Source organism: Anoplopoma fimbria, chromosome 3 (genome assembly GCF_027596085.1).
Source record: "Anoplopoma fimbria isolate UVic2021 breed Golden Eagle Sablefish chromosome 3, Afim_UVic_2022, whole genome shotgun sequence".
NCBI classification, from domain to species: domain Eukaryota; kingdom Metazoa; phylum Chordata; class Actinopteri; order Perciformes; family Anoplopomatidae; genus Anoplopoma; species Anoplopoma fimbria.
The window spans coordinates 9,183,342-9,202,505 of record NC_072451.1 but is presented as its reverse complement, the minus strand read 5'-3'; the positions used below and the strand labels follow the sequence as shown (position 1 = coordinate 9,202,505).

The 19,164-nt window shown below is 43.6% G+C and overlaps 1 protein-coding gene across 1 annotated transcript in view; it reads left to right on the top strand.

Annotated features, from left to right (window-relative positions):
• nfia (nuclear factor I/A) overlaps nt 1-18,758 on the top strand; it is a 166,544-nt gene extending 147,786 nt beyond the window's left edge. Inside the window, 8 exon segments of the mRNA XM_054626830.1 lie at nt 2,095-2,222; nt 6,375-6,485; nt 6,488-6,555; nt 11,803-11,976; nt 13,688-13,853; nt 15,168-15,256; nt 18,622-18,711; nt 18,714-18,758. Of these exon segments, the coding sequence (XP_054482805.1) occupies nt 2,095-2,222; nt 6,375-6,485; nt 6,488-6,555; nt 11,803-11,976; nt 13,688-13,853; nt 15,168-15,256; nt 18,622-18,711; nt 18,714-18,758 (871 nt within the window).
• Nucleotides 18,759-19,164: the final 406 nt, after the last annotated feature.

Genomic DNA, 19,164 nt, shown 5'->3' with positions numbered 1-19,164 from the left:
CCTGACCTCTTCTGTTAAATCGATGCGGTCGCAAGAGTCGTCTGTCTGTCTGCTGCGATACCTGCCCTGCAGCACGCACACGCACACACATGCACACACACACACACACACACACACACACACACAAACACACACAAACACACACACACGTATAACAGTGAACCACTGACTCAGATTAAAGTGTGTGTGTCCTCCTGTCTTTTTACACTCCCTCTATCTCTCTTTCCTCTCTGACTCCACACATCTCTCCAGAGACCTCCCCCACACACACACACACACACACACACACACACACACACACACACACACACACACACACACACACACACACACACACAGTGCTGCGAGGCAGTGGAGCCGTTCCATATGGTAATATTTAAGTCTACACTTATGTCAAAGACTCTTCATTCATACATCTCATAGTGTACATGCAGGTCACACACTCACACACACATATACACGCACACAAACACACTTAAATGTCTTAACCTCCTGTTAAACAGTCCCATCTGGTGAAAGAGAGGCCTTTGGCATGTGTGTGTGAGTTAATGAGCGGCCGTGTAGCTGATGTAAGTCCACTCCGCTCTGACACATAAAAGCCTGAAACAACAACAGAGTGAAGGTAACTGAAGCGTGCAGCAGGTCTCATTAAAGGACGTGTTCACTCTGGGGTGTTTCAACCTTATTAAGATGCTGTTTACAATCATTCATACAGTAATGATGCAGAACACGGAGTCACACACAGCTTCTGCTGCTCGCTATGTTCAAACACCTTCATAAGCCAGGTAGGTAGGTAGGTAGGTAGGTAGGTAGGTAAGAAGGTAGGTAGGTAGGCAGGTAGGTAGGAAGAAATTTAGGTAGGTAGGTAGGAAAGGAGGTAGGAAGGTAGATAGGTAGGTAGGTAGGTAGGTAGGTAGGTAGGTAGGTAGGTAGGTAGGTAGGTAGGTAGGTAGGTAGGTAGGTAGGTAGGTAGGTAGGTAGGTAGGTAGGTAGGTAGGTAGGTAGGTAGGTAGGAGGGAGGTAGGGAGGTAGGTAGGTAGGTAGGTAGGTAGGTAGGTAGGTAGGTAGGTAGGTAGGTAGGTAGGTAGGTAGGTAGGTATGTTGGTAAATAGGAAGTTACGTTGATAGGTAGGTTGGTAGGTAGGAAGTTAGGTAGGTAGGTAGGAAGTAGGTAGGTAGGTAGGTAGGTAGGTAGGTATGTTGGTAAATAGGAAGTTACGTTGATAGGTAGGTTGGTAGGTAGGAAGTTAGGTAGGTAGGTAGTTTGGTAGGTAGGAAGTGAGGTAGGTAGGTAGGTAGGTAGATAGGGAGAAATTTTGGTAGGTAGGTAGGTAGGTAGGTAGGTAGGTAGGTAGGTAGGTAGGTAGGTAGGTAGGTAGGTAGGTAGGTAGGTAGTTAAGTTGGTTGGTAGATTGTTAGGTAGGAAGTTAAGTTGGTTGGTAGATTGTTAGGTAGGAAGTTTGGTTTGAAGCAAGTTAGGTAGGTAGGTGGGTAGGAAGCTAGGCGTGTAGGTTGGTTGGTAGGTAGGTTGGTAGGTAAAAAGTTAGGTAGTTAGATAGATGGATGGGTGGATGGATAGATTTCAGATGCAAATGAAACGCAAAGTATTCTGTAAATTATGGTGCAATTAAGGATAAGATGATTGGAAGATACATAATTTATTATTTAAAAGATGATTTTAAAGCATCTGGTTCAGGTTTCACTGGTTTTACTGACCTAGTTTCCTTAAGTCAGTGCTGGAAGCAGGACATTATGCAAACTAAAGTCAATTAAAGGTCTGAGTTGCTGAGAGTTTCCTGTCCACAAATAAAATTAAATGAGCTCAATGAGAATCAGTAGCAGAGACCAGAGTTTCAACATTTATTTTTCCCTTTTTGTAAGGCCTTTCATTTTGGACAAGGTTGTTAGTTTCCATGATACCATGTCCACTGACCAAAGGAAGAATAATAGGACCAACAATAAAGGGGTTAACAATGCTGCTCTGTCTGTCCTCTGTGTGTGTGTGTGTGTGTGTGTGTGTGTGTGTGTGTGTGTGTGTGTGTGTGTGTGTGTGTGTGTGTGTGTGTGTGTGTGTGTGTGTGTGTGTGTGTCCAGCTCTGCCAAGAGGATAAAGTGTATGGAGGAGGACGTTGACAGTCCAGGCGAGGAGTCCTACTACCCCAGTCAGGGTCGATCTCCGGGCAGCGGCAGCCAGGCCAGCAGCTGGCACGATGTGGAGCCAGGTAGGTTTTCCCCCGTCGCCACGGCAATCACATTCTCAAATAATTGCGCCTTCTTTACCGGCGCTGCCCCCATCCTCCCTCCGGCCCTTCCGCCTCCACCTCCACCACACACATGTACCTCATACACATCCCAACTTTAACCCGCCGATTCCAAAGTCGCTTTGGAAACGGAGCTTTCATGTAACAGTGTGAAGGTGATGCTAACAGCGGGGAGGGGAGTGTGTGTGTGTGTGTGTGTGTGTGTGTGTGTGTGTGTGTGTGTGTGTGTGTGTGTGTGTGTGTGTGTGTGTGTGTGAGAGAGAGAGAGAGAGAGAAGAAGAGGGTAACATGCAAGTATTTAAACATACTGTATGTTTCTGAGAGAGTGTGTATATTGGTGTTAAGGACTCAGAGGTACTGTGTGTACAAAGAGTGTGTGTGTGCTGGTGATTGTGTCTCTATACGTGATTACAGACACGCAGACTTATAAAGACCCCATCTCCTCCACTCAGTAACAGCCTATGAACTGTTTCTGGACACGTTACGTGAATGATGACATCTGGTCCTTTAAGTTGACACTTTAATAAGTGTCCTTGTTATCTGGTAACAAACAGTGTTAAACTAGGTGTGTGCTAACTGGACAGTCTGGCAAATGGGCGAGTATGAATACTGCAGGATTAGGGCTGCAATTCAGGGAATATTCAATATGTAAACCTTCCACGAATGTGCAAAATTCACGTAATTGGAAATATTGAGTCGAGGAGAAATTCCTGTGAGGCTGTGTCGCAAAACCTAGCATTGTTGAGATTCTTTGCAAATGAAGGCAACATAAATTGTAGCTGTCTGTCAGCCTTTAGAGCTCTTATTTGTTCAAAGACAATGTGTATAAATGTTTTTGTATAAACCGTAGACTGTCCATGGCATTATTGATAAACCTCGCTGCCATATTTACGCCTATATGACGCTTTTTGGAGCGTTGATTGGGCAGCTACGAGGTTAGCATAGCTGAGGGCCGATCGATGCGAACTCCATTCAGTAAACATGCATTTTAAAAGTTTTCTATCGTAGTATTGCGTACAGACCTGACATTGCATTAAGTCCGACTTCTTACAAATCTGCATCATTATATAGTTATTACGGCATCCTTTTTATCAGTTTATAAACTGGTTTTAGCAGCTAACAGGCTAAAGGTATCTAAACATGATACAGCACGAGGCCTGGAATGTGTGTGTGTGTGTGTGTGTGTATGTGTGTGTACTATGACCTGGGACACACACTTATATAAATACTAAATTGAGAGAGAGGTACTACCTCCACCTCTCTCTCTCTCTCCCCCCCCTCTCTCAGTATATTCATGCTGCTTCTCTTTTTTCTTTCCTCTGTTGCTTCCTTTTCTTTCTTTCCTCCGTCTTGCGTTGGAAAGCTGGATATAAGCTGCGCGGCTCTCTAGCTAGCTCATTCATCTCCCGACAAGGTAAAGACTGTGAACACGCCTTTTTATTTTCCTCTATACGTGTCTGTGAAACCGTCACCTCCACCTCCTCCACCCCCTCCTCTCACCTCCTCCTGATGGCTAGAAACCTTGGTGGTTTTTTGGTTTGTCGTTGGGTGTCGTGACGTGTCTGGTTCCGTCTGGTGGACTCCGCTCCTCCTCCTTCTCCTTCTCCTCCAACAATTGTTTCTAGACTCTCTTTTCTTCTTCCTCCCCGTTTCTGCATCTCTTCATCCTCTCCTTCTAAGGATCCATTTCCTTTTCCTCTTCTTTCTTCCTCTCTTCTCTTGTCCTCTTCCACCTCTGTTGTCTGCTCTCCTTTTCATTTCTCCTTCCCCATTTTCTTACCATCTCTCCCCCTCTCTTCCTCTCCTCCTCTCTTGTCTCCTCCTCTCCACCTTCCCTCCTCTCTTCTTCTCTCTCCCTCTTCTCCTCTCTTCCTCTCTTCCTTTCCTCTTCTATTTATTCTCCTATACTCCTCTCTTGTCTCATCCTCTTCTTCTCTCTTCCTTTCCTCATCTCTTCTATTGCATTCCTCTTTTCTTCTTCTCTTTCCCTCCTCTCCACTTTCCTCCCCTCTTCTCTGATCTCTCCTCTTACCTTCCTTTACCCATCTCTTCTTCTCTTTCTCCTATCCTCTCTTGTCTCCTCCTCTCTTCTACATCCACTCCTTTAATTACCTTGTTTCCTTTCTCCTCGCTCCTCTAACCTCTTCTTAAAGTTTTCCTCTTCTCTCCTCTCTAGTCTCCTCCTCCTGTTGTAGTTTCATCCTTCCCTCCCTTCTCCTCTCATCTTGACCTCCCCGTCTTCTCCTCTTCTCCCACCTTGTTTCCTTCCTTCCTCCTCTATTGTCCTCCACTCCACCCTCCTTTTATCCTCTTTCCTACCTCCTCCCTGCTCATCTCCTCTCTTGTCCTGTGTCCACCTCCCATGACCTTACCTTCTGTCCTTCCTTGTCTCCTCACCTCCATTCCTTGTTTTTTCGGTCTCGAGGCACCCACCGGTGAGGCACCCATCACCCCACTCCACCCTAACCCCGCCCACCTGGCAGCATGCTGATTACATCATAATGGCTGTTTTTTTATTATTTGTTGATTTCTGTGAAGGAATAAAAGTCTTCCGGATGGACTTTAACACTGTGCATGATATTGTGTGTGTGTGTTTATGTGTATAAAGGTATACGTATGTATGTGTAATTCATAATTAGTTGAATATTTGGCAACACACACTATAAGACAGTATATTCTTATATATATATATATATATATATACTCCATGTGCACCTGCAAATGTGTGTGAATGTGTGTGTGTTACAAGTGGATATCTTATTTGAAACAGCAGAGAAGGGAAGAACTTTAAAGTAGGAGAAAATCGCGGAATGAAAGGATGAGAGAGGATGAGGATGGATGGGTGAGAGAGAGAGGATGAGGAGGGAAGGGTGAAAGAAGATGAGGAGGGTAGAGTGAGAGAGGATGAGGATGGAAGGGTGAGAGAGGATGAGGAGGGAAGGGTGAGAGAGGATGAGGAGGGAAGAGTGAGAGGATGAGGAGGGAAGAGTGAAAGAGGTTACAGGAAGAGCAACAGGAAGTGGAGGACAGACAGATAGATAGATAGATAGATAGATAGATAGATAGATAGATAGATAGATAGATAGATAGATAGATAGATAGATAGATAGATAGATAGATAGATAGATAGATAGATAGATAGATAGATGGACGGAGGTATAAAAAGGGTTAGGAAGGAGAAAGTGCTGAGCAGACTCTGCCTCGTTTCCACCTGACAAAACCTCTTCAACTGTTCATCACTCACAAACACACACACACACACACACACACACACACACACACACACACACACACACACACACACACACACACACACACCTTCCCCACTCTCCTCCTTCCATCACTATAAGCCCCGCCCCCCTCCAGGTGCACCACAAACACCAATGTGTGCAGGTCTCTCAGTGTCCGGGTCCCCGTTGCTAATATTTTAAGTCTGAAATATGTCAAATAACTGACAGGTTAATAATATTTTATATTTATATTATTTGCTGTAGGTCATCAAACTATGATCTATTTTATTTTATTATCTATGTTATACCTAATTTGTATCATGAAAGATAATATTCATATTTCCTTTATTATGGCATTATATTTTGGAAATATTTTTGGAAATATTTACTTCTTTATTTTTGGCAGTTTTCAAACAAAAAAGTTTTGACTGTGTTTTTAATTTCCAATATTTTAACAGTTTAGTTTGGTTAGTTTTATTTTATTATATCCTGGCTTTTTTGCATTCTGATTATTGCATTTATTATAAAAAAAATTTATGTCATTGCATCTTCTGGTAGTTTTTTACAATAAATCAAAATCAAGTTTAGTGTACAGTGATATTGATAAACCAAACTGAAGTCAGTGCACTTTTTCCTCCTTATGACACCTTGTGACGCCTGCTACTCCTTATGACACCCTGTAGCCCCGCCCCTCGATCTATCGTCCCCCTCCCTCCCTACTGTCCCAACGCTCGCCCAGGCCAACCCCTTCTCCTCCCCCGTTCACCCCACCCCCTTTCTACCTTTGGAGGTGCATAAAAAAAATTAAAAATGTGAAAAAAATAAAAACAGACCAGGCTGCCTCTGACCCGCTCCTCATCCTCCTCATCATGGTTCTTGGCAGGGATGCCGTCGCCCACTGGCGCTCTGAAGAAGTCAGAGAAGTCTGGTTTCTACGGCGCCGCGCCTCCGCCGAGCGGCGCCTCCTCCGCCTCCTCCTCTTCTTCTTCCTCCTCTTCCCCCGAACGGCTTTCACACACCACCACCACCACCACCGGCCCGTCATTACCGGGCCTCGAGGTGAGGTCCTCAACCAGTCAAACCCCAACCAACCACAAACAGCACCTCCCCCCCCTCACTTACTCACCTCCTCACCCCACCCTCCCCTGTCAGTAGCTGTGGGTTTTGTCAGGAAGAGGTACTGGAGTGCAGATACATGTCTTCCACCTGTAGGCTTCAGGCAGGGTTGTGTGTGTGTGTGTGTGTGTGTGTGTGTGTGTCTGTGTTTATGTGTATGTGTTATGTGTTGTGTTTGTTATGAGTCACCTGACCCACCTACCCTCAAGCCCCACCCACTCCTCAACTGCCTTATTCCTCTCCTAAACACTGATTTTTTTCCCCCCCTCCGATTGATGAAAGTATCCCACAACACAAAAACACACTTCCTGTCTGCCAATGTGTGTGTGTGTGTGTGTGTGTGTGTGTGTGTGTGTGTGTGTGTGTGTGTGTGTGTGTGTGTGTGTGTGTGTGTGTGTGTGTGTGTGTTGTGTGTGTGTTTGTAATCTGCAGATTACTCCTGTATAAATATTAAATCCAGTCATCAGTATGTCATACTTAATAATCCTACACTCACTGATTGAATCTTCTCTATACAGCATGTAGACTGAGATGAGATATTAAATGATTTTGGCAGTAAATAATATTGAAGCATATAGGTTCATCAAGAATGATCAAATCCATTCATCAGTTCTTGGATATCCGATTCTCCTTGAACACACCATCAAGTACAGCTTTCCTTTTTTATTCAAAGACTAAACATCAACATATGATGCATTCAGCAGAATATTCAGCGAACATGAAATGTTAGATTTGGACTTAAATCAAGGAAATCTAAATTTAAACATCTGGCTCTCATTTACCAAATGTTATTTCCCATTATCTTGCATCCATCAGGGTGTCTAAGGCTGTTTTCTGGTTTAATTCTATGAAATATATCACGACCCATCATGTGACCAGGATAGCATATAAATACGAAATATTATTCTTCAAAAAAACTATTTCTTTAGACATTCATTTAGTATCGAGAAACACAGTGACTTTGACAAAAAAAAAATATTATAAAACTTATAATAAATGTTACTTTAGGGTAATCGTTCAGTCTGACGTTGTGTTCATGTTCACTGATTTCTGCGAGAGCTGCTCAGTTTTTCCCAAACCAGTTAGTAGCCAGTGTCACATCTGTCCAACCAACGTCATTTTCAGTCACTGACTGGTTGCCAAACGACAGACGGTGGATGTACAACTTGTCGTGGACTGGACCAGGTGACATTGAATAACTAGAGGTCATGACAGGTCCAGAACTGACCTACCTGAACTTGACATGTATATATTAATTTACAAGAAAAGTAGGCCTGATCCAGTTAAAACCAGATCAGGACAGCTTTTTCTCTTCAGCTGATGGAGTCATTTAGACCAACTTTTCATTTAACACGCAACACACAGACCTGAGACCGGCAGCAATACAAGCAGGACCCTACCAGACCTGATGGGGAGATTTTGAACTTTGGGGGTCAAGTACCTGGTTCCACTTGTTTAGATCCGGTTTAGGTTACTATAAAAAGTTCTCATGGTCAGATCTAATTCCAACACACTCTGATGTTTTGTGTCAGTTTTCTCATTTTTTTTATTTTTTATTCCTGAATGTTTTCCAGCGGTCCGTGGGAGGAAAATCCTGCTCATGTTGAGGCAGATTAGAGGATTGAAAGTGATTAGTGAGCTGATGGGAGCAGCTGAACTCCTGCGGGGCTGCACACTTCTGTCAACTTCCTGTTCCTATAAAAAAAGAAAATAAACACAGCCTTAATTAATCCTCATCAGTGATGCTATGAGTTCTAGATCTGGATTCAGTCCATCCTCCTGAAACCTCTTCTGCACGCTCTTCATGGGATCCTTTTCCTCCTCCTCTTTCTTCTCAAGGTCTCTCCTCCATCTCCTTATTTTCTCTTCTTTCCTTTTTTCTAGTTCTTTCCTGCCAGTGATGAGTTATCTCCTCTTCCTCTTCCCCCCGGTCCTCATCCTTCTTCAGCTACATCTCTTCTCCTCCCTCTCGGTTCAGCACAACTTCTCACCTCACTCTTTACCTCTATCCTCCTCCTCCTCCTCCTCCTACTACTTTGGCCATATCTTCTCCTCCTCATCCCTCGATCCTTCCTCCTCATCCCTCCATCTCCCATCTTCACCTTCCTCTACCCCTCTTTCTCCTCATCCTTCTTCTCAACCACCCTCCTAACCTCTCTCCCCTTTCTCTACCTCCCAGTCTTTGGTCAGATCTTTACCTCCCCATTTCCTCCTCCTCCTCTCCCTTAAGATCTCACCATCCTCTTTTCCTCCATCCTTCATCCTCTGCCTCCTCCTCCTTCTCCTCCCCCCCAGCGGTGCGAATGAAGGAGCTCTGCCGTTTCATCTTTTCCTCCCTCTTATCGTTTATCAATCCACCTCTTGATGGCAAATATCTTCTTCAAGGAAAAGTTGGCAGAGGAGGAGACAGAAGGGGAGTGGAGGAGGAGGAAGTGGACGAGGTGGAGGAGGATGAGGAGGAGGAGGAGGGTGTCTGAGGCAGTGAAGCGAGGCAATTTGCAAAGTGGAACTAATCCCGGCCCTTTCTTCTGTGTTCGACAAGCTGGGCCTCCGGTCTTCAATACCACACACGCACACACACACACACACACACACACACACACACACACACACACACACACACACACACACACACACACACACACACACACACACACTGTTGTTGTGTTGTTAAAGGAAGACTCAGAAATTTTGGAAAATCCTCTTGTTTGCTGTCTTTGATAGATGAGACGATCAATATCAATTTTGTCTCAGTGCGTCCAGTAGACAGAACTCTACATATTTAGCTCCACTGCTGTAAGAAAAGATCAGTCGTCAGTTTGTTGTTTGTTCAGTCCAGCGCTTTCATATCCTGGATGTAATGAACACAGTTTCTTACAGAGCAGGGTTTTTTTACCCTTCGTACCTTAAAAACCACTTCTGATTGTTAAAAAAAACTTTAAAAAACGCCTCAAACTCGGCGGCAACTTCCGGGGCTGAAAGGTTAAGCCAATACTGCAGTGCTTAAACTTGTATTCTATCTAATGTCCCCCAGGGGGCGACTTCTCTGGTTGTATAGAAGTCTATGAGAAAATGACTCTACTTCTCACTTGATTTATTACCTCAGTAAACATTGTAAACATGAGTTTATGGTCTCAATCTCTAGTTTCAAGTCTTCTTCAATACAGCATGATGTTCATTTAGTAAATCATGGTCCATTTAGAGTCTAATAGACCATAAAGCAGGGTATGCTTTAGGACGGCTTACTGTGATTGACAGGTCTCTACCACGATGTTGTCTTGAAGTCTTAAAACTCTTTATTGTGTGTTTTCAGTTTACAACATTTTGTTTACCAAAAATGTCTCATTCACCGTTCGGTTGAACTTAGCTCCACCCTCTTGTGTCACTTCTGGTTGCAAAAAAATATGTCTATAGCTTCAAACAAAGTACTTGTCAGTTTAACAGCATCTGAAACGTCTTCTCTGACAGAGAAATTTTACGGCCTGGCATCGAAAAATGTTTTGTAAATCTCTGCAAGTGACAATCCACCAGTCACGACCACTTCACACAGTGATTGGCCAGTTTGTGCCGTTGAGAACGTGACGGATATGACGGCGTGTAATTCAATATCGATTTGCGGACCCAATACATTACTGTTTGTGCATTAAGTAGACCCTAGCTTAGCATAAAGACTGAAAGCAGGGGGAAACAGCTGGCTCTCGCCGAGTTTAAAAACACATCTACCAACACCTCAAGATGTACTATCACAAGCAGTTTGTAGTTTATGTGCTGAAACTATTTAGGAACAGCAGGGTCTCTTTCTTGGGGTCATGTTATTGTCGTGAAATTGCCAGACAACCGTCAGAGATGCTGAAAATAAGTGCCGTTGGTTCCCGAAATGTGAAATATTTTATAATGAAGAATAGAATATGTTTTATTTATATAGCACTGTGTGTGTGTGTGTGTATGTGTGTGTGTGTGTATGTCTGTGTGTGTGTGTGTGCGTGTGTGTGCACTCATCCTGATCAGCTCATTGGTGTTGTTACTTTCCGTGCAGATCCCTCACTCCCTCACCTGAAAGGAACACACACACACACACACACACACACACACACACACACACACACACACACACACACACACACACACACACACACACAGGTGGCTGAACATACCTGCACACTGAGTGAGATCACTCCTATTGATGTACACACAGATTGTCCCTTTCTGTGTGTGTGTTTGTGTTTGTGTGTGTACCAGAGAAAGAGAGAGGGCAGAGAAAGCCATCCATCCAATGATTACTGTAAATACATTGGCCGCAGGGTACGCACACACACACTCTCAGACACACACACACACACACACTCGGTCAGTGTGTATTGTCAGAGTGATAAATCACAGCAGACTTTAAGTGAATTAGTGCAGCAGCTTTAACTCTCTTTCCCTCCATCCCTCTTTCTCTCTCTCTCTCTCTTCCTCTGCCTCTTTCATTTCTAAAGTCACTCTCCCTCTGCCTGGCTCTCTCTCTCTCTCTTTCTTTATGATTTCTAAAGTCTCTCAATCTCTGTCTGTCTGTCTCTCTCTCTCTTTTCCTCCTCTCTATACATCACAGTCCTTAACAAGGCATCGTCCACTAACGAGCAATCAGAGAATATTAGACCAATTAGAGTCCTAATTAGATTAGAGAGGATAGGAGAGGAGAGATGGGGGGGACATAGGGGAGGAAACAAGATAGAAAAAGGGAGAGGAAGAGGAGGTGAGAGGAAAGATGGAGGAAATGAAAGAAGAGGAGGAAATATGATGGGAGGAAGCACGAGAGGAGAGGAGAGCAAAAAGGAGGAAAGAAGGAAAGAAAGGAGAAAAGAGGTTACTTGAGGAGAAGAAGAAACAAGGAGGGAAACAAGGAATGAGTGGAAGAAGGAGATAATAGGGAGGAGGAGACAAAAGAGGAGAAGAGACATAAATGATGTTCATTGACCACCACACACACACACACACACACACACACACACACACACACACACACACACACACACACACACTCATTTTGAGTGACAGCTGGGTGTGAGAGGTGCATTATGGTCTGTTGTCTTTGTTTCATCTGCTCTGCTGTATGTGTCCGTCATCGGGTATTTGCATGTGAAGCCACGCCCCCTTTAATCAACTTTAACTCTGTCTCTCTTTCCTCTCTCCCTCTGCCTCCCCTCGCCCCACAGCCCCCACGCTCCCCCTCCAGCCTCCACTTCTCCTCCTCCCCCATCCTGCAGCAGCCCGGCTCCTACTTCTCCCACCCGGCCATCAGGTATCACCCGCAGGAGACGCTCAAGGAGTTCGTCCAGCTGGTCTGTCCTGACTCCGCCCAGCAGGCCGGACAGGTGGGCTTCCTCAACGTAAGCTCACACAAACGCACGCACACACACAAACACTAACACACACACACACACACACACACACACACACACACACACACACAGAGAAATACAAGACGAGGAAACATCTGAGCTGGGTTTTCCAGCCTCTGCAAAGGTGGGATCAGTATCTGTTTGCAGGGCTGGAGCAGAAAACACTGCAGTGTGTGTGTGTGTGTGTGTGTGTGTGTCTGTCTGTGTGTGTGTGTGTGTGTGTGTGGCCTTGTGTCTGCAGTGAGATAGTTGATATATCTGTGTCTAGACACTGAATCAATACACTCTCCACCCCCCTTACCACACACACACACACTATATCTGTTTTCTTCTTCTTGCAGATGAAGTAAAAACATGAATTACAAAAGTGAAAGTCATAAAAAACATCTTCATGTCTCGATTCATGAAAATAACACAGAGTAAAACTTCTTCATATGACGTTTAACACACCCTCAGTTAAAGTAAAAAGTAAAAGTACTAATGTCACACTGAAAAAAAAGTACTTTGTAGTCCTGCATGGAAAATATTATTAAAGTAAAGTATGTAAGTATAATGTTGAAAATATAATTAAATATCAAAGTAGAATAATATAGCCCCTGTGACTGTTTTACTATAATGTATTATATGATTAGATTATTATTACTAAGCATGAATGTAAAAGCAGGATTTTACTGTTGTAGACGCTTAAGCTCATTTTGATCTATTAACTAAGGATTACTTTTATTATGGATTCAACTGTTGATTACTTTCTCCATTAATAGATCTATTGTTTGGTTTGTAAAAATAGTGAGAATTGCCATCATAGTTCATCCAGGGTCCAAAAGTTCCACCTTCACCATTTTTGTTAGGTCCAAACCTCAATATTATTACTTACATATGACAATTGTTAACATTATTAAAAGGAAAAGCAGCAAAACTTCAGGTGTGAACCATCTTTTTACATGAAAAATTACTGAAACCATCAAAATAGTAATAAAAATGTATGTCAATAGCCTAATTGATTAATCGACTAATCGTCAGCTGTACTTTTATAAACCGTTGGGTAGTTTAATTCCGAACAAAAACATTTTCTTTTACTTTTGTAAAGTAACTAAAGCTGTCAGATAAATGTACTTGAGTAGACATAGAAAGTGAAAATGGAAATACTCAAGTTAAGTACAAGTACCACAAATGTCCACGGAAAGAACAATACTTGGGTAAATGTACTTCCACTGCTGGACAACAAAGGCCAGGTGTTCTTATGCCGCAGTATCCGGGTTTCTATTGACGAGGCTCCAGGTTTATGAAGTGCACACATGCAGGATAGTAATGTCCACGTGAACACACTCACAGACCTATATGTATGTATAAATACATCGAAATATATATAAATATAGGAAGAGTCTGTGTTTGGAAAGAGTAGAGACCGAAGGAGGCAGAGAGGTGAAGCGAGGTACTGTGGTATTATGCTTATAGATTAGCAGGATAAAATGCGAGCGGCAGCAGAATTCTTTATGACCAGCCAGGAAAACTGCTGACACACACACACACACACACACACACACACAGACACATACTCACACACACGCTCAGAGGGCAGCAGAGAGTTTGAGCTGTTACAGGTTAGCCATGCGACCGACCTGTTGATGTTTGGTTTCTCTGCACAGAACATCGTGCATCTACTTGTATTGAATTATTTTTTTAACTCCGCCTCCTTCAGCCTAACGGTAGCTCCCAGGGAAAGGTCCACAACCCTTTCCTGCCGACGCCCATGCTGCCTCCCCCTCCGCCTCCCCCGATGGCCCGTCCCGTCCCGCTGCCCGTCGACGCCAAGCCGCCCTCCACCTCCTCCGCTGAGGGCGGGGGCAACTCGCCCACTTCACCCAGTGAGTGCAAGTGATCTTTCAACTCGTACCCAACTTTGTACAAATATTTCTAAGTACTCTGCAATAAAGAAAAAAAATAGAATAAACATCCTGATATTTTTACTTATTAATCAAATACTTTAAAAACCTAAAGAAGTGATTCATAATCTGTGAGAGGTGACTCGTATTGTGTTTGGATTATATTTGACTTCAGGGTTTAGTGTCGATTTACTGTCGTTTGGCAAAAACACACTCGGCCTGTGCCAAAGCTGTTTAATCCTCCTTACGCTCATCAACAACATATATATTTATTGCTTCTGTTTCGGGTTGTGTGAGTGGAGTCCAAATGTGCTTCATTTGTAACGGGGAAGAAATCTTTGTCATCACTCTGACCTACATCTGCTTAATAATTCCCAAAAGGCTTCTTTAAAAACTTTATTAATCCATCAACTACCTATGACAGCTTTATTTAGCGGAGTTGTCTGAAGTCTTTGAGCTAAGCTAGGCTAAACGTGCTGGGGCCAGATTCACAAAGAGGAGTCCATTTCGTTCATGCTTAGTCTATTTAAAGGTAGGCGGTTTCAGATCTACAAAGACTGATTTATTTGAGTCCTAAGAAAGTTAGCCAGGTTAACTCGGACCTAAGAGCTATGTTTCCATGGTAACAATAAGGAAAAAGTCCTTGTAACTGTTACATGTTTTTTACAGTTGTAACAAATTTTCTGCAGGAGTAAACTGAGCTGAGCAGCGGTTGCTTGGTCAGCCATGTTTATTCAGTTTGAGAAAAGTCTTAATTTACCCAGAATTCAAAGCAAATTAGGTCTACTGACTTTAGTCAAGGACTGGAGGATTAGACTGAAAAATCAGTCACGGTCAAAGTCTGTCTTCGTCACAATATGTTGTTCACCAAACATTGGAATGTTCCCATAATTAAAAAAATTATAAAATTAGCACAAAGGAGACAAAGTCAGGGTAATTCTTACGTCTTGCTGTACTGTTGGTGTCTTGTAAACCCATGAGGGTTGGGCACGTTTTTGTGCATGACACGAAAAAAAAAAAATATCTATCTATCTATCTTGGCTATGACGCCCTCTACTTTTATGCTATGGTCAGTTTAGTTAATTCACAGAAAAATATTATTTTTGTAATGTGTTTTTATCACTTACAAACAAAGTTATTCCTATTATTGTAATTCCTGTAAAACAGTTAAAAGTCGCCACCCGAGTCTCTACATCTTAGTGTGATAATCAAGAACGTTTAGATCTTGTCAAGTCTGAACTTATCTGTTTGTCATAAACTGAACTGTGTGTGTGTGTGTGTGTGTGTGTTGTGCAGCCTACTCCACCCCCACTTCATCTCCAGCCCAGCGGTTCGTCAGCGTCGGACCCAGAGATCCCGGCTTTAACATCCCTCAGCAACCACAGGTAACATCCACAAATACACACCTCCTTCCAGCTCCTCCTGGACTGTCCCGACTCCTCATGGGATGTACAGTGGTACACCCCCCCAAGGTGTGCTCGTATATGTGACTTTAACACGACAACAGCCAATCAGAGAGCAGGGTTTTTAGCGTGGCCTCGGGTATTAGTGCTTGTAAAGTGAAGATTGGGAAAGGAAAGCAGCACTTTACGCCAGGGCTGTAACATTTACCATAGATCAGGTGGTCAGTGAACGCAACATCTACATTTAACACAATGCTACTGAGTGTGTGTGTGTGTATGTGTGTGTGTGCAGGTCAGGGTCTGTTTGCCAGCTGATTTATGAAGAGTGTAACGATTGGGCAGCCTTGACTTAACTCATCCCACTCACACTCACACACACACACACACACACACACACACACACACACACACACACACTCACACACACACAGTAGTGAGATGACAGTGAGGTGGGAGTCCTCTGTTGACAATCGGGACATGTTTGATTGCTTTGGTGTGTGTGTGTGTGTGTGTGTGTGTGTGTGTGTGTGTGTGTGTGTGGTGGCCCGCAGTGAACGAGGCTGTCGATTTATTGACTCTGTCACAGGCAACGCACACACACACACACACACACACACACACACACACACGCACACACACACAGTCCTGTAGACATGGGCCAGGTGTTTGTCACTGCTGCTGGAAACAGACTCCTGTTATTTATTCTTCTTCTGTCTCTCTGGGACGTCGCTGTCATCTGTCGTCTCTCGGTCCTCCACTAATGAAGGCTTTTCACACGTCCTGCATTTACAGAAACTGTGTTGTCTTTTCAGGATTTAACCTGAATTGTAGGTTAATGAGGAACTTCAAATGTGGACATTTTTTGAAAGTAAGAATATCTTTGAATAGAGGAGGAGCCATTTTGAGGTTGACATTTTTGTAAATGTTTACATCCTTTAAAATGTGTAGTTTTATTATTTTTTTCAAAAACATCTTCACTCTCTAAAAATGTCCTCACTTCCAAAGAATGTCACTACTTACCAAAATACATTTTCCAGAATGTCCCCACTTTCTAAAACGTCCTTAACCTTAAAAAGTGTCCTCACATTTGAAAAAAAAAGTTCTCAATTTACATATAATGTCACTATGATCCCAAAAACTACCACTTTATGAGGTAAGGATCATTTTTGAGGTGAAGGACATTTTTGTAATGTACTTACTTTTTGCTAAGTGAGGACATTCTGGAAAACAACTTTTTTTCGGAAAGTGGGGATATTCCTTGAAAGTGAGGACATTTTTAGAAAGGTTGGACTTTTTTTTAGAAACTAAGGACATTTTTGGAGAAATAGAAAATGTTATCAAATGAGGACATTTTAAAAAGCCATTTTTGGGAGATTGAGGATTTTTAAAGAAAGTGAGGACATTTTTTTGAGGTCAAGGACATACTGGTGATGAGTTTTCAGTAAAAAAAATTTGGGGAAAATGTTGAAATCTTTTGAAAGTGAGGACAATTTGTCCGGTCGTCAATCCTATATAGGGCTATTTGAGGTTTTAAGACTTTGTTTTACGGTTAATGTCGGATTTTGATAACGGTCACTAGGGGAAGTATTATGTTAATGAGGGTCCTCACAAGTATAGAACTGCAAATGTGCGTGCTTTGGTTCATGTGTATAAAAGGCAGTAAGTAGATTGACAGGGGGAGCCCTGCTGCATTAAAGAGTGTGACCTCAGAGCAGGACACACACACACACACGTTCACGTACATACACTCACACATTAAATCAACATAATGACACACACACACACACATAGAAGCAGGAACAAAAGTCACCCTGGGCGGTCGACATTAGGCCCCTGTTAGAGAGAGAGAGCCATGGGACAGTACCGTAAACACTCCCTCCTCTCATCGCCATGGTGACCAACTGGACAGTCTGTGCATTCCTCTGTGTGTGTGTGTGTGTGTGTGTGTGTGTGTGTGTGTGTGTATAGGTTTTTTGGGGGGAGCAGGGGGCAGATGGCACTGGCATTGTGTGAGAGTAGGCATCGTGCCCACACGGGTCAGCGTGGTGGTTGCTGTGGGCAACGGTGGCGGTCGCCCACGGAGACGGAGGGAGGGAGTTGGCACCACAGTTGTGCCAACCGACCCACACCCAACTCACACACACACATTTTACACACTACTATACAACAGCCAGCCATGACCTGATCAATAAGTGTGTGTGTGTGTGTGTGTGTGCGGTTATATTACATCTCAGCAGCAGACGTTTGCAGTTAGGGTGCTTTCCCGTGTGTGTGTGTGTGTGTGTGTGTGTGTGTGTGTGTGTGTGTGTGTGTGTGTGTGTGTGTGTGTGTGTGTGTGTGTGTGTGTGTGTATGTGTAGTCATCATCTGTCTCCGTGTCCTATTTGCACACAGTCTTCAAGGTGAAGCTCACACACACACACACACACACACACACACACACACACAGACACACGCACACACACACGTACATACAGACATGCAGTAAAAGCACCACGCCCACCTCATGACTCACCCACACAGTGTGTGTGTATGTGAAGTGCTGACTCAGGACGAGACAGGACTGGGTGAAAGACATAGGAAGACTATCAGAGGTAGAGATAGAGAGAGGTTCATGGAGTATAAAGTTGGCTATTATTCTCATGAGATTCTGACCCAAAAACAAAAGTTTTCGGAAAAAAAATATATTTTGATAATTATCGAACAAAATAAGTGAATGTTTCTTTTAAAAAGTATTGTGTGTGTGTATCAGAGTCTGATGTATCTTGTTCCTCTGAGCCATAGAGCTCCATTAGAAACACATCAATGAGCCTCGCTGTTGTCCCTTCCTCACAATGAGCAGACAGTGTAGTTTATTTTTCACTCGATCCCACATACAACGTCCTGCTGCCTTAACTACTCAGTAGAGCACCAAATGTGGGATTGTTCCGCCACAGAAAATAGTCCCCCAACAAACTATTTCTATTTCTATTTCTTCCTGTTTGTTTGATATAAAAATCTACAGCAACCAGCATCAGTGGGAACCAATAAGTGTGAAGCATTAGACAGGAAGTCAGAAAGTATTGAGAGATGGGCCGACGCGTTATTCGTTAGATTTGTTGACGACAAGAAAAAAAGTGGAAAAACACCGGACTGATCCTTTAAGGTCTCCCTACCTCCGTTCTCCGTCTTTCTCTTCCTCTAACCCTTCTCTCTATCTTTCTCTCTCTCCTCCTGTGATGAGTATCTACGGTCTGAATCACAGCTGTCAGCATCAGCCTGCTGTGTGGTAACATTACTCCACACACACACACACACACACTGTCTGGCCTGTGAGAGTTTCATCTTCTCTGAGTCTTCTCAGGACAGAGGGAGGGGAGGAGCTGCAGTGCAGGGAGCGAGCAAGAGGGCGAGAGACACCGGGAGACACTGGGGGGTGGGGGGAGGGGGGGTAAGCGAGCCAGCGAGGTAGAAAAGTCCCAGCGTCAGCAAGTTGTATTGATTAAAAACTAACCTTCCAGTCTTCTCCTCTATCACTACTGCACACACACACACACACACACACACACACACACACACACACACACACACACACACACACACACACACACACTCACACACACACATCCAAAGCAATAGAATTACAACGAGTCAGGAGTGTAGAGAGACCCTGCAACATGCACACACACACACACACACACACACACACACACACAATAACTATTTACCTTTATGTGCTTTTAATTTTTAAGGAGTGTGAAGGTGTGTGTGTGTGTGTGTTTGTGTCTGTGAAAAAGTCCAGAGCGGGACGGGAGGAGGAAGCAATCGAGATGGGATGAATGTAAGGGAAAAGGAGGGAGGAGAGGGAGAGTGGGGTGGTTAGGAGGGGTAGGGGGCTGGAGGGCGATGCGG